This window comes from Sorex fumeus, unplaced genomic scaffold (genome assembly GCF_029834395.1).
Source record: "Sorex fumeus unplaced genomic scaffold, SorFum_2.1 ptg000098l, whole genome shotgun sequence".
NCBI classification, from domain to species: Eukaryota; Metazoa; Chordata; class Mammalia; order Eulipotyphla; family Soricidae; genus Sorex; species Sorex fumeus.
Window position 1 is genome coordinate 35,903,157 of NW_026606155.1, and position 12,804 is coordinate 35,915,960.

Genomic DNA, 12,804 nt, shown 5'->3' on the forward strand with positions numbered 1-12,804 from the left:
TTATATTTTTTGAGAGGCAATGAAGTGTTTTTTTTTAGGTTACCAAGACAACAACACAGATCATATCATGTTTCTGCACCAGTGGTTCTCACTTCACTCAGCATGACGTCCTATGGGCTCTCTCCTTCCCATATGGCTTTACCTCTTTTCCTGTTGTTCTCCCCTGTTCACTTTGTGCAGGCCTCCTGGTGATACCCAGCAATCACTGCAGCTCTGACCTCTGAGCTCTTGCACTATCTGTTCCCTTTGCGTGCATTCTTTTTCTTTGGATAGCTTCATGAGTCACTCGCATGCCCTCCTCAAGTGTGGAATACAGATTACTTTTCAATAAAACCTATCTTGATTTCCCTGTTTAAATTACAGACTCATCCTCACCTACTTGTCCCTCATTCTTTTATTCTATGCTACTTACCATCTTCTAAATGAACCAATAATTATTATACATATTTTTTATGTTGCCATCTTCTCCCACTAGAAATATAGGCAGAGATTTTATTTGCTAATATATCCCAGAAGCCCAGAGGAGAGTCCTAACATTAAATAGGTTGTTAATAAATAATAGAATATTGAATGATTGTATTAAAGGTAAAATCAAATCTTCTTTATAGTGAATCCAAAAATGTTAAAATGTTTTATCCAGGGTTCTCCCACAATTGAAAGCAACTGACTAACTAGTGATAGTATACTAGTAATAGATCCTCTAACTGTATTCCTCCCAGAGACCTCAGCACTTGAAACAATGAGAAATAGCTCTTCCTCCCCCCAAAAGAAAAAAAAGCAGAGATGTTCTCTAGGAAATAAGGCCCTGCTGCATGGCATGGGAATATCAAGTTCCAGGGAGCTGTTGTCATGGGAACAGGAGATTGTCTCAACTAAGCAGAGAAATATCACTACCATTGCCAGTGACGTTTGGGGGCCATCTGGATTAACATCAGGCAGAAGGCAAGTTCATTGACCCTAGGGACTAGAAGAGACTCTCAAGTTTTGTTTTTCTCAAGATGTGATGAAGAGAGAAAAGGGAATTAATGGTGAACTCTGAGGCTGGGGAGATGGCTCAGAGGACTAGAGCACATACTTTATATGGCGGAGTCCAGTGTTTAATTCCTTGCCTGCACTGCATGGTCCTGCAAGCATCTTGTCAACAACCACCCACAAGCACTGAGCTGGGAGTAGCCCCTGAGCACCACTTGGTGTGGTTCAAGTACCAAAACCCAAAACCCTGGACTCCAAAGTTAGAAACACTGCAGGATAATTTGCATAGCCTTAGTGAAATTGGTTTAATTTTTTTTTCTGCTTATATTGCTTCACCTAGTCTTTTCACTTAGAAAGACTGAAAATGTTGATTTTCATGGGAAATGTAAAATTCAGAAGCCATGTTGTATATAAGGATCCAGATTAGGTTTCCTGTTTGTTTGTTTGTTTGTTTTTGGCTTTCTTTGGGTAACACCCGGCCATGCTCAGGGGTTACTCCTGGCTTTGCACTCAGGAATCACTCCTGCAATTACTCGTGGGACCATATGGGATGCTGGGAATCGAACCCTGGTTGGCCATGTGCAAGGCAAATGCCCTACCCGCTCTACTATTGCTCCAGCCCCAGATTAGGTACTTATTTACTTATTTGATCTTACTAAGTAGGGAACATATATAGCAATAGGCAAGGAATAATGGGTGACTTTAAGACAAGTGATAGTGGTGATTCAAATTAGTTACAAACATTAGATTTTCAGATGAGTTCTGTAATGCTGAAAAAGTTCCCCGAGAGACTGAATCAGAAATTAAAACAATGACTTGCAGAATGTTTTCTACCTTGAGGAAAGGGGAGGAAAAAATAAAAGCCAGGTGCTGTTGCTAAGAAATTGTTGGGTGGCTTTTTAAAACAGGTTGATGAAGCTAGGTACTTGAGACACCAATTCATTGGACCCTAACAGCAATTAGCCTTTTAGTTCAGGTGGCCTGCTTCTCCAGCGCCAGCCTGCAAACAGACTCTTTTCATCCTAATAAGAGACGTGTTTCTCAAGCAATGACAAAACATTGCCTCTAATGGAATTTTGTTTTATTTCTCCTCTCCCTGTCCATCTGTCTGTCCGTGTGTGTGCCTCTCTGCTCTCCTTTCCTCTGTGGGACGACAGAACCATCTGCCACGGAATCCCCGGGGAAAGGCAGCATCTCGGAGGACGAGCTGATCACTGCCATCAAAGAAGCCAAGGGCCTGTCCTATGAGACCACCGAGAGCCCAAGGGCCGCGGGCCGCACGGCCACCAAGCCCGAGGCGAAAGCCAGGTCGGGGCTGCCCACCATCCCCAGTCCCCTGGACCACGAGGCCAGCAGCGCAGAATCGGGGGACTCAGAGATCGAGCTGGTGTCCGAGGACCCGCTGGCCGCCGAGGACGCGCTGCCCTCGAGCTACGTGACCTTTGGCCACGTGGGCGGCCCCCCGCCGTCGCCGGCGTCGCCGTCCATCCAGTACAGCATCCTGCGCGAGGAGCGCGAGGCCGAGCTGGACAGTGAGCTCATCATCGAGTCCTGCGACGCGTCCTCGGCCTCGGAGGAGAGCCCCAAGCGGGAGCAGGACTCGCCCCCCATGAAGCCGGCCGCCCTGGACGCCATCCGGGAGGAGCCGGGAGCCCGGGCCGAGGAGGTGATGTCCAGCCCCCGGGGTCTGGCCCAGCAGGGCCCCGTCCACACCATCCCCGCGGCCGCTGCCGCTCCAGGCCGCCCGGAGCCGCCATCTGCAGAGGCGGCCCCGGCGCCCGCTGGACCCCCGGCGCCCCGCAAATCTGCTGATGCTGCCATGACGTCCACTTCGAGCCCCCTGGCCGCGAAGGGACCAGAGCCACAGGGGCCTGGGCTGGCGCCCGCTCTGCTGTTTTTCAATAAGCAGAAAGGTAAAGTGCAGGCGCTTCCCGGGTGGAGAGGTGGGTCGGGGGGCTTTGTGTTTGCCCTGAGCGCTGGGAGGTATTGAGCAGACAGAGGTGTTTGTGCTCAGCCCTGCGCCGACGTCCAGGGGTCTAACAATTAACCAAGGAAACCGTCCCATGGGCCTTGAATGGCCTGAACCCAGCATGTCCCCTAAATAGTCCGGGAACGGGCCTGGTGGACCTTTCCTCCTATTCCAAAGTTGGTTCAGAAGAGCTGGCTTTCTGGTTTGATGCCCTGGCTCCCGTTTTTTCTTTCTCAGACTCCCACCCTCCCCGCCATCACCTAGAACGTTACTCCCCGACCCCCAAATCATCCACTGTCCCCGGTAGCAGCAGGGTAACAGAATTTAATAAAACAGTGGGAGTTAGGCCCGGGAACTGCCCCCTGAGCGGTCAAATTAGTGGACTGTAGCCACTTCTGATGAAGGACGCTCAAGTCAGCGTCAGATAAATCCGAGAAGCCTAACTTTATTCAGGGACTCCTCCACCCATCTCTTCAGTTACTGTGATTTTGGAAGTATTTTCTGTCTTGAGGCTAAATGATTTTGAGGGTACACCCGCCTTCCAGTGTGCATTCTAACTTCAGTGATGTTAGTAGCAATTAAAGTGTTTCCTGTAAAAATAGAGGACAGGGCCTTTTTCCTTAGAACGTGGGAGCTACATTTGAGATTCTTTAAAACCAGCACATGGGGAGTGGGGAGGAACCTAGAGGAATATAATAGCACTGTCCTCCTGTTGTTCACCGATTTGCTTGAACTGGCCCAGTAAAGTCTCCATTATGAGACTTGTTGTTACTGTGTTTGGCAAATTCAATACATCATGGGTACCTTGCCGGGCTTTGTCATACGGACGAGATAACTCTGGGTACCTTGCCGGGCTCTCCGAAAGGGGCGGAGAAATCAAAGCCGGATAGCCCCTGTCAGTCTCCTGCAAGGCCCTACCCACTGTGCTATCGCTCTAGCCTGGAGGAATATAATAATTAAAAAAAAAGATAATTCATGCTGGTGACTTAGAAAGGTGTCATCATGTGGGGCTGATCAAACTAATTGCTCTTAAATTCTCAAATAACTCCTCCCGGACATATGGGGTATGTGCAAGAAAAACACCGATGGCAAATTTAACAGGTTGGCCTGTGTATTTGTTGGGGAATGTTAAATAAATATGGAGGAGTGGGCTTTTTTTTTTCGCCCCACGCATACTGTATGGGAGGTAACACTGGATTTGCAGGGAGCACATTAGTGTGAACAACCCTGATCCCTGCAGTCTCAAAGGTGTTGGATTTACGTTCTATGTCAGTTCTTAGCCCTGAGCCTGAACACAGGCATGTCTCCATTTCAACCATTCGAGTGCCCCAGGAAGAGTTCCCATGTCCACAATGCTGTTCAAATAGACATATTCTCAAAAGTAAATAAATCTGTAGACTAATAGAATGGGAACTGTGCAGTCCCATTGCCTCCCCAGTCTGGCAGAGAGAGCACTGTGACAGCTGGGAATGACTGAGTGACCACACATCTGATGAAGAGCTCAAGGGATGGAGAACTGCAGCTGTGACTGCAAAGGATTCTGAGCTTGTTTTATGGCCAGTGCTGGCTGATGTCATTCTAAGCTCTGTGCGGGTTGCCCCATATGGCTTGGGTACTCTGCTGCCAAGTTTAGATGTTAGGAGAGAGTGGCAGTCTTTTCCAATGATTAGTCATGGCAGGGTGAATAACCTCTTCTCTCCTCTGCACCAAGGGGTCCTTTGAAATCCGGCCTCCCACTGAACCGCACTGCTCAGTGACAGTCTCTATAAAGAGAGGCTGAAAGGCAGTTTGGGGGCTTGGGTGCCCTGAAGGTCCTTACGTATGACACTGCTGCCAGCAGGTTATTTAGTTCTGAGCTTCCTTTTGGTCTCAACCTGTGCCATCTCAGCAGCTGAGAGGTTAGTGCTGCCTGGCTTCCTGCAGGTCCTTCTTAATCACTGTCAGTGGACAGTAGTGGGAGGGCTGCACACAGAGCCATGAGGCTGCCCTGGACAGCGGGGTGCGTCAGCCTCCATGGTTGCCTCCTCTTTTCCATTAAGCTTCTGGCGGGATCAGCCGCATTTACAAGTATGCTGGTTTGCCTGACTTTGGAGGTCTGCTGATGCTGGGCAAAGTTTCAAAAATGCCCAGAAATATTTAGAGGAAGGTCTGCAGGCCAGAGAGATAGTACTTACTTTGATTGCCTTGCTCTCTGCCAATCCCATTCAACCCTGCGTCCCCAGTATCACTTATGTTTCCCCAAACATCCCCAGGAGTGATCATTGGGCACAGAGCTAGAGTAAGCTGTGAGCATAGTCAGTGTGACCCAATACCTCCTACCCCAGAATTACAATAAGGTTTGGCAAATATCTGATAGCATTATAACATGCTGTTTTGGGACTTCAAGCCTTACTGGTGCATTGACCCTAGTAAGGTCTGTTTGGACAGCTTCCTGGCTGTTCACACACTCCACTGCTATTGGCCTGGAGACAGACAGTGGCTCATCAGACTCCAGTTCCGAGGCTCTGTGCACCCTGGAGCTGCTGCTACCTTGTAATTCTGCTTCCTCATACCTTCCCGGATGACCTATTTAATGAGCAGCAAAATTAGACGTGCCAATTGTTCTCTCCTCAGAACCTTTTCATTACTTAACTCATTGACACGTCTTCTTTGTGTCTCTCTCTCTGACCTCTCCTTCCCATTCTCTAGCTCCCTTCCCAAATTTCTGGTGTCTCAGACTGGGTTTTGTTTCCTCCTTTCTTGCTCCTCACTTCTTCATTCTCATCCACACAGGTTGTCATGGGCTGCCTTTTGTGCAGTGTTGCTCAGGTTCTGGCTCTGGAAAAATCCTCTCTTCTCAGCTGCAGGACTATCTCCCCACTGTTTATTGAATATCCTGTGGGCCCTGCCCTATGGGGTAGTAGGTTTATGTTATTACTCAGAACTTGTTCTCTGCCTCCTCCTATTATCACATACCTTGGTGCTGCAAACATCCAAGTCAGGCCTGTGTCTGAGCACCTTTGTTGGTCTGAGATGGTGTTCAAAGGATAACTTGGTTGTAATAATGCCAGTGCAAGTTCTTTGGTAATGCTTGGCTATAAAACTGTAGCTCAAATTATCTGGAAAGTGGAACTTTCAAGAATATATCAGAGACCTCAGCCCCTGAGAAGTACTGGTTAATATGGAATTTTCAACATGTTGCTAGGACAATCAGGTATACCTGAGAGTCTGGGACTGCTGACAGAAAATGCAGGTTCCTGCATGCCAAAAATCAGAGTGGACCTGGGCATCAGCCTGTACTTTCTGTAAGAACCCTCTGTAGAGAATTTTGGCTGTAAGCAGATGAGCTAAGCAGCTTTGCAGTGCAAAACAGCTTGGTAAGCATGCCCTTGGTATATCATGTTTTTTAATTACAGAGATCTAGGGGTGTCTCACCGTTTCCAGCCCTTTCTATGCCCTGGGTAGAAGCCCTCTGCACCTTCCCTCCCTGGGTGCCAGCTGCTGCAGCAGCCTGAACTAGCAAGGTTTGGCCCTAGTGGCAGAAAAAGCTTAGCTCCTCCTTAGGGCAATGATTTGCATGAAACTACCAGATGGAGGTTTCAAATACACCTAGCATTTATGATGTCTGTTACTACTTTTTGCATTATACTAAATATGTCTTCTAGCTGAAAATATTTGGGAGAGAATCACAATAGGTGTGACCCATTTAGTTCTTTTCTACCATTCTTAAAAATGTCATTAGACTCTAGTACTTTTTTTTTGAGACTGAATTCATAAATCAGGCTGTCACAATTGTTGGAAAGAATTTTTCATGGTGTGGATTTCACAGTTAACACTGAGGTCCTCTGGCCCTTCTGTTGTAGCTACTGTGTGCATATCAGCTTTCAACAAGATGAGTCCTTAATTGCTGAATGAAGTCTGGTTTCTGTGATATTGAGCATTCCATGTTAGACTGTTGAAAAAGAAAATTGCACATGGGCAACTCAGGTCTGATCCTCACCACCCCAGTGCTCTTCCATCTCTGAGGACATTCTAGAAACTGAAAAATATGTGTATAGACCATTGTGTAGTGTTTGGTCTTTATAAAAAAAAAAAAACCCAAAACAAAAAAACACTGTAGGAAGCTGTTGACAGATTTTTAACTAGAATGTAAAGTGATCTGCTTAGCATTGAAGGTCCCCTAGTTGCACTGTGGGGGGAAAAATGGAGGAAGACAAGCACAGAGCTCCTAGGAAAACTACTAGGAAATCATCACAGTAGTGCAAGCATGAGATGATGGTGACTGGAATAGGTAGAGGCAAAGGAGATAGGAAGGAATAAGATTTGTGTTATCTTGGAGACTGATATAATAGGATTTACTCACACACTGAGTTGGTAGAGACTTTATCTCCAATACTTCTCAAGTTATATTTCAGTTTTCATCACTATATGATTACAAAGAGAAGTAAACATATTACATTGGGGAAAACATGATGATTGTTTCATTACTCCTTAAACTCATTTTTTTAGGTTTCATGTTGAAGTATTATAGCTTTAGATTGTGATAGCACTGATATGTACCTACTACAGTGTAAATCTTATGCATGCTGAAGGTTGTGTGTTCACGGGCTCTCTGGACGGCTGTCACTCACCGCCCGCATTCGGTGCTCTTGAGCCACTGTGTGTGGCCTGGAGGCTGTTGGCCAAGGGCAGACGAAGGAAGAAACAGGGCCAGGCTGGTCGGTATCAATTGTAGTTTATTCCAATCCTCTTTATTCCTGTCTCTCCTCTACCTCCTTCTCTCCTGGGCCCCAATCTGGAACCTTTCTCCTTCTGACTCTGACTCTGGATCTCTGGAGCCCGAGCCCCCTCACTTCTGACTCTGCTCTTCCAAACTTACTGTCTTAGTTTATATAGCAATCACATAGGGTGGTGACACAAAGGTGGGTTGAATATCGACAAGAGAAGTAAGACCACTCCTCAAGGAGATTAACTCAAGGATAAAATCTCATCTAAAGAGATTACTCCAGATTACTAGGAGATCCACTCAAGGGAGGGATCCTAACAAGGGTGTGTTCTTTCCTCAGCTAGTAATCTACTTAAATAGTTGTAGTAGATCTACTTCTAATATTTCTAGCAATGTCATTCTGTGTGAGCACAGTAAGAGATATAAACATCTCATTATACATTCCGCAGTCCTCAGGCCAGGTTAGTCTTCCTAGCCCCAGCAGGGTCCTAGTCTCGTCATTACTTACTTTTGGATCATGACAGCATTTGTCCATGATCATGCCCTCACTTATAGTTGAGTATCGTGGCGCTTTGGACTGGCCCATTTCGATGCCAGGGTAGCTCAAAGCTTGTCCTGGGTCCATTCAGTCCTTCTTTGGGACTCTGCTTTTGGGGTGCTAGGAAAGAAGGGCAACTGAGTCAAGAACGCAGATGCCCAGGAGTAAATATTATTCGGAGTCAATCAACTCCCAAGTTACAAAGCATAATATTAACTGTCTTCCTGTGTCCATACAGAAAGGACATTGCTTACAAGTTCAGTGTCCTTAGGATGGGTGTGACCCGATAAACATAAGCTACTTGAGGAAGGATAAAGCAGTGTTATCCTACACTACAGTAGCTCAGTATCTACCATATTTCCATAGCTGACCATCTGGGTACTTAAAGTCCATCAGTGTATTTCAGTGTATTTAGGTGACAGTGATGTTTGGATGGCTGAGAAAAGCTGGAGAATGATGGTTAAAAATGGCACCCAATGAAATAAAATAATATGAATAATGAGGTAGGCAAGGATCATGAACAAACAAGGGGTGTGTGTTTGTGTGTGTGTGTAGAGTGCGTGTGTATAGTGTGTGTGTATGTGTGGGGGGTTGTGTGTAATTAAAGTTTGATTAGGGCTCCCAAATTATATAGCTTTCAGAAAGTTTAAACTAAAGTCTCAACTATGAATCAAAAATATATCAACAGGCATATGAAAACCAAAAGCCTGCCAGAGGTAAGAGGTAAAAGTCAGAGAATGACTAGTTTTAAGGAAGACCTAGAAATAATCTGATTTGAGGACCTGCTTGCCTCTGCCTCTTTCAGACTACAGCTCTCCATAGTCATTTTCTGTGATTACTCAGTGCTTCCTCAGCCAACACCATCTTCGTAATTACCCTTCTGAGTTAGGTTTTTCTTTTGTTTTGTTTTGTGGCCACACCCAGTGATGTTCAGTGGTTACTCCTAACTCAGGAATTACTCCTGGTGGTACTTGAGCAACCAGATGGGATGCTGGGGATTGAAACTGAGTTGATTGCATACAAGGCAAGCCCCCTACCCACTGTACTTTCTCTCCTAGGTTTTTTTTAATTTGTTGTTGTTAAGAGACTGTGATTGACAAAGTTATTCATAGTTGAATTTCAGCCCAGTATCAATATTGTTTCAATATCAATAGTGTTTCAATATCAATCCCACCACTGGTATCCCCTGGTACCATCCCACCATTCAGTCTGCCTTTTTAACATTTTAAAATTAGGTTATTATAGTTTGGATTGAGTTTTTTTAGTGTAGTTGACTTTGTGGTTTAGATCTATAGATATACCATACATCTACATGGATGATATGCCCAGGGTCCCTGACTTTCCCATGTTACCTTCCATCCGCCTCTTGTTACTTGCCATCCTCAATTTCTTTCCTTGTCAATATTTCTCCTTTCTATACAATAGGTTCCAGGATAATGGAGGTAGACCCTCTTTGATACCTTGCATTCCCTCATCTTGATATTCTGTATACCACAGATAAATGAAATCATCCAGTGTTTGTTGTTCTTCTGACTTACTTCACTTAACATGGTATCCTTCAGTTCCATGCAATTTGTTACAAATTGCATGATTTTATTATTCCTTGTGGCTGCTTAATATTCCACTATATATACGGTATATGTATATATATGGACTGGGGCAATAGCACAGCGGTAGGGTGTTTGCCTTGCAAGCGGCCAATATGGCTGACCCGAGTTCGATCCTCCACCCCTCTCAGAGAGCCCAGCAAGCTACCGAGAGTATCTCGCCCACACAGAAAAGCCTGGCAAGCTACCCATGACGTATGCCAAACACTAATAATTCTCACAATGGAGCCGTTACTGGGCCCGCTCGAGCAAACCGATGAAAAACGTGAGGACAGTGAAAGTGAGATATATATATATATATATATATATATATATACATATATATATATTGCATCTTCATTTATTCATCCATCTTTTGTACACTGGATTGATTCTGTAGCCTAGCTTCTGTGCTAAATGTGGCAATAAATAATGGTGTGCATATGTCCTTTTGAATGAATGGTTTTGTCTCGTGGGGGTGGATAGCAAAAAGTATAATTGTAGATTATAGGGCAGCGCTATACTTTTATGAGAAAAGACTGCACTGTTTCCCATACATGTTAATAAAAACAAAAATTCCCACAGAAGTGGATGAGAGTCTCCTTTCACAAGATCCCCACTAACATAGGTTGTTCCCAATCCAGTTTTGTTTATTTGGTATGTGCCATTATCACTGGTGTAAGATGATATCTCATTGTTGCCTTGATTTGGATTTTTCTGATAATAAGTGATGATGATCACTTTTTCATTAGCCATCCACCTTCTTTAGAGAAGCATCTTCATTTCCTCTCCCCATTTTTTGTATAACATTTAAAATTTTTATTGTTGTTTATTTTTGTAAGCACTTTGTATATTTTTAATGAGTACCCTTTATCTATGTGTTAAGTGCAAGTGTTCTCTCCCATTCAGGTGAATATCTTTTAACTTTACTCCATGTTTCTTTCACCATGCAGAAACTTTTCAGTCTGATGTAGTCCCATTTGTCTTTTGTGTGTGTGTGTGTGTGTGTGTGTGTGTGTGTGTTACCTTTGCCAATAGCCTCATATCATTGTAAACACATTTGAGGGCGAAATCATGGAGGAGCATTTTATCTGTATTTTGGATCCTTTTGATTTCTTTTTCTTCTCAGATTGCTGCCGTTAGGACCTCTAAATTACATTGAATAAAAATGGAGACAGTGGACATTCATTGCCTTGTTCCTGATCTCAAACTGAATGTTTCAGTTTTCACTATTGAGAATGATACTGATGTGGGTTTGTTATAGATGACCATTAATATCTTGAGGAAGGTTCCTTCCATTCCAATTTTGTTGGATTTTTTTTTATCGTGAATGGATGTTGTATCTTGTTGAAATCTTTCTCTGCATTGATTGATCTGATCATATGATTTTTACCTTTCTTTTTTTCATGTGGTCACTGTCACTGTCCTTCCATTGTTTATCAATTTGCTCGAGTGGACCCAGTAACATTGTGAGACTTGTTACTGTGTTTGACATATCAAATACATCACAGGTAACTTGCCAGTCTTTGCCGTGTGGGTGAGATGCTCTCAGTAGCTTGCCGGGCTCTCCAAGAGGGGCGGAGGAATCAAACTTGGGTCGGCCATGTCAGCCTCATGCAAGGCAAACACCCTACCTGCTGTGCTATTGATTTGTGTATGTTGAACCATCCTTGCATTTCTGGCATGAATACTAGTTAGGGAAGTTGGTATGAAATTTTCTTTCTTTAATATAGTTTATAAGGTTTATAAAGTGTTTATGTAGTTAATTTTTTCTGCATGGCATTTTGATCAGGGAGGGTACTTGGTGTGATTTCTATACTCACAAATTCATATATGTTTGAGTATGTTATCTGTCTGGGAGAAAATTCCATGTACACTTGGCAAGAATGTGTATTCAGCTTTGGGGGATAGAGTGCCCTGCATATATCCATTAAACCTCCTGTAGAGTGCTTGTATATTAGAGTGCTTGTAGAGTGCTTGTATGATATCCTATCTGGTTGATATGTCTCATGGCAGAAGTAGAATGTTGAAATCTTGCACTACTGTAGTGTTTCCATCAATATAATTTTTTAGGTCTATGAGCAGAAACTTTATAAACTTTGATGATCCTCCATTTTGTGCATACATGTTCATGAGAGCTAGTGCTTCTTTTTTTTGGGGGGGGGGTCACACCCGGCGATGCACAGGGGTCACTCCTGGCTCATACACTCAGGAATAACTCCTGGTGGACCATATGGGATGCTGGGAATCAAACCCGGGTCGGCTGCATGCAAGGAAAATGCCCTACTCGCTGTGCTATTGCTCCAACCTCAAGCTAGTGCTTCTTGACCTGTTGTCCCTTCACGGTGTCCATCTCGGTATCTAATTACTGTCTTTTAGATAGAATTCTGTTTGGGTTGATACAAGTCCTATATACTATTGGCACATATGATTGTATTTCATCCGTTCACTATGAGCTTGTTTTTATCCTGGGGTAGGAGGGTTGGGTAACACTATAACAATCCAAGAGAATGAGAATGGAAGGGAGGAACTAGTTGTCTCAGCTATAATTGGGGCTTGCTTTCTATTTGATCACTTAACATAGGTAGTTTAGTAAGTTTTTTTTGAAGTCTGGGGTTGCTGAGTGGGTTTTGTGTTTTATTTTTTCTGAAAAAAGGGCAGTAGGCCAAATAATTTTGGAAACCTCTGGATGATCTAGGTGTGTAGATTTGTGCTATCTAGGGTTTGCCATGATTATGTAACACTGTCCTCCCCTTGTTCATCTATTTGCTCAAGCAAGCACCAGTAAGATCTCCATTGTGAGATTTGTTGTTACTATTTTTGGCATATTGAATACGCCATGGAGAGCTTGCTAGGCTTTGCCATGCGGGCGGGATACTCTTGGTAGCTTGCCAGGCTCTCAGAGAGGGATGGAGGAATCGATCCCGGGTCTACTGTGTGTAAAGCAAATGCCCTACCCGTGTGCTATCACTCCAGACCATGACTATATGTTATGATATTCACACCATTACAAAAATCACATAACACATTTCTC

General features: G+C 44.2%; 1 protein-coding gene across 2 annotated transcripts in view; it reads left to right on the top strand.

The window, feature by feature from the left end:
• Positions 1 to 12,804, top strand: part of RTN1 (reticulon 1) — a 269,417-nt gene that overhangs the window by 143,297 nt on the left and 113,316 nt on the right. For both annotated transcript variants that reach the window (XM_056133580.1, XM_056133579.1), the window contains exon 3: positions 2,130 to 2,885. In XM_056133580.1, coding sequence (XP_055989555.1) covers positions 2,130 to 2,885 — 756 coding nt within the window. The remainder of the gene's footprint in view (positions 1 to 2,129; positions 2,886 to 12,804) is intronic.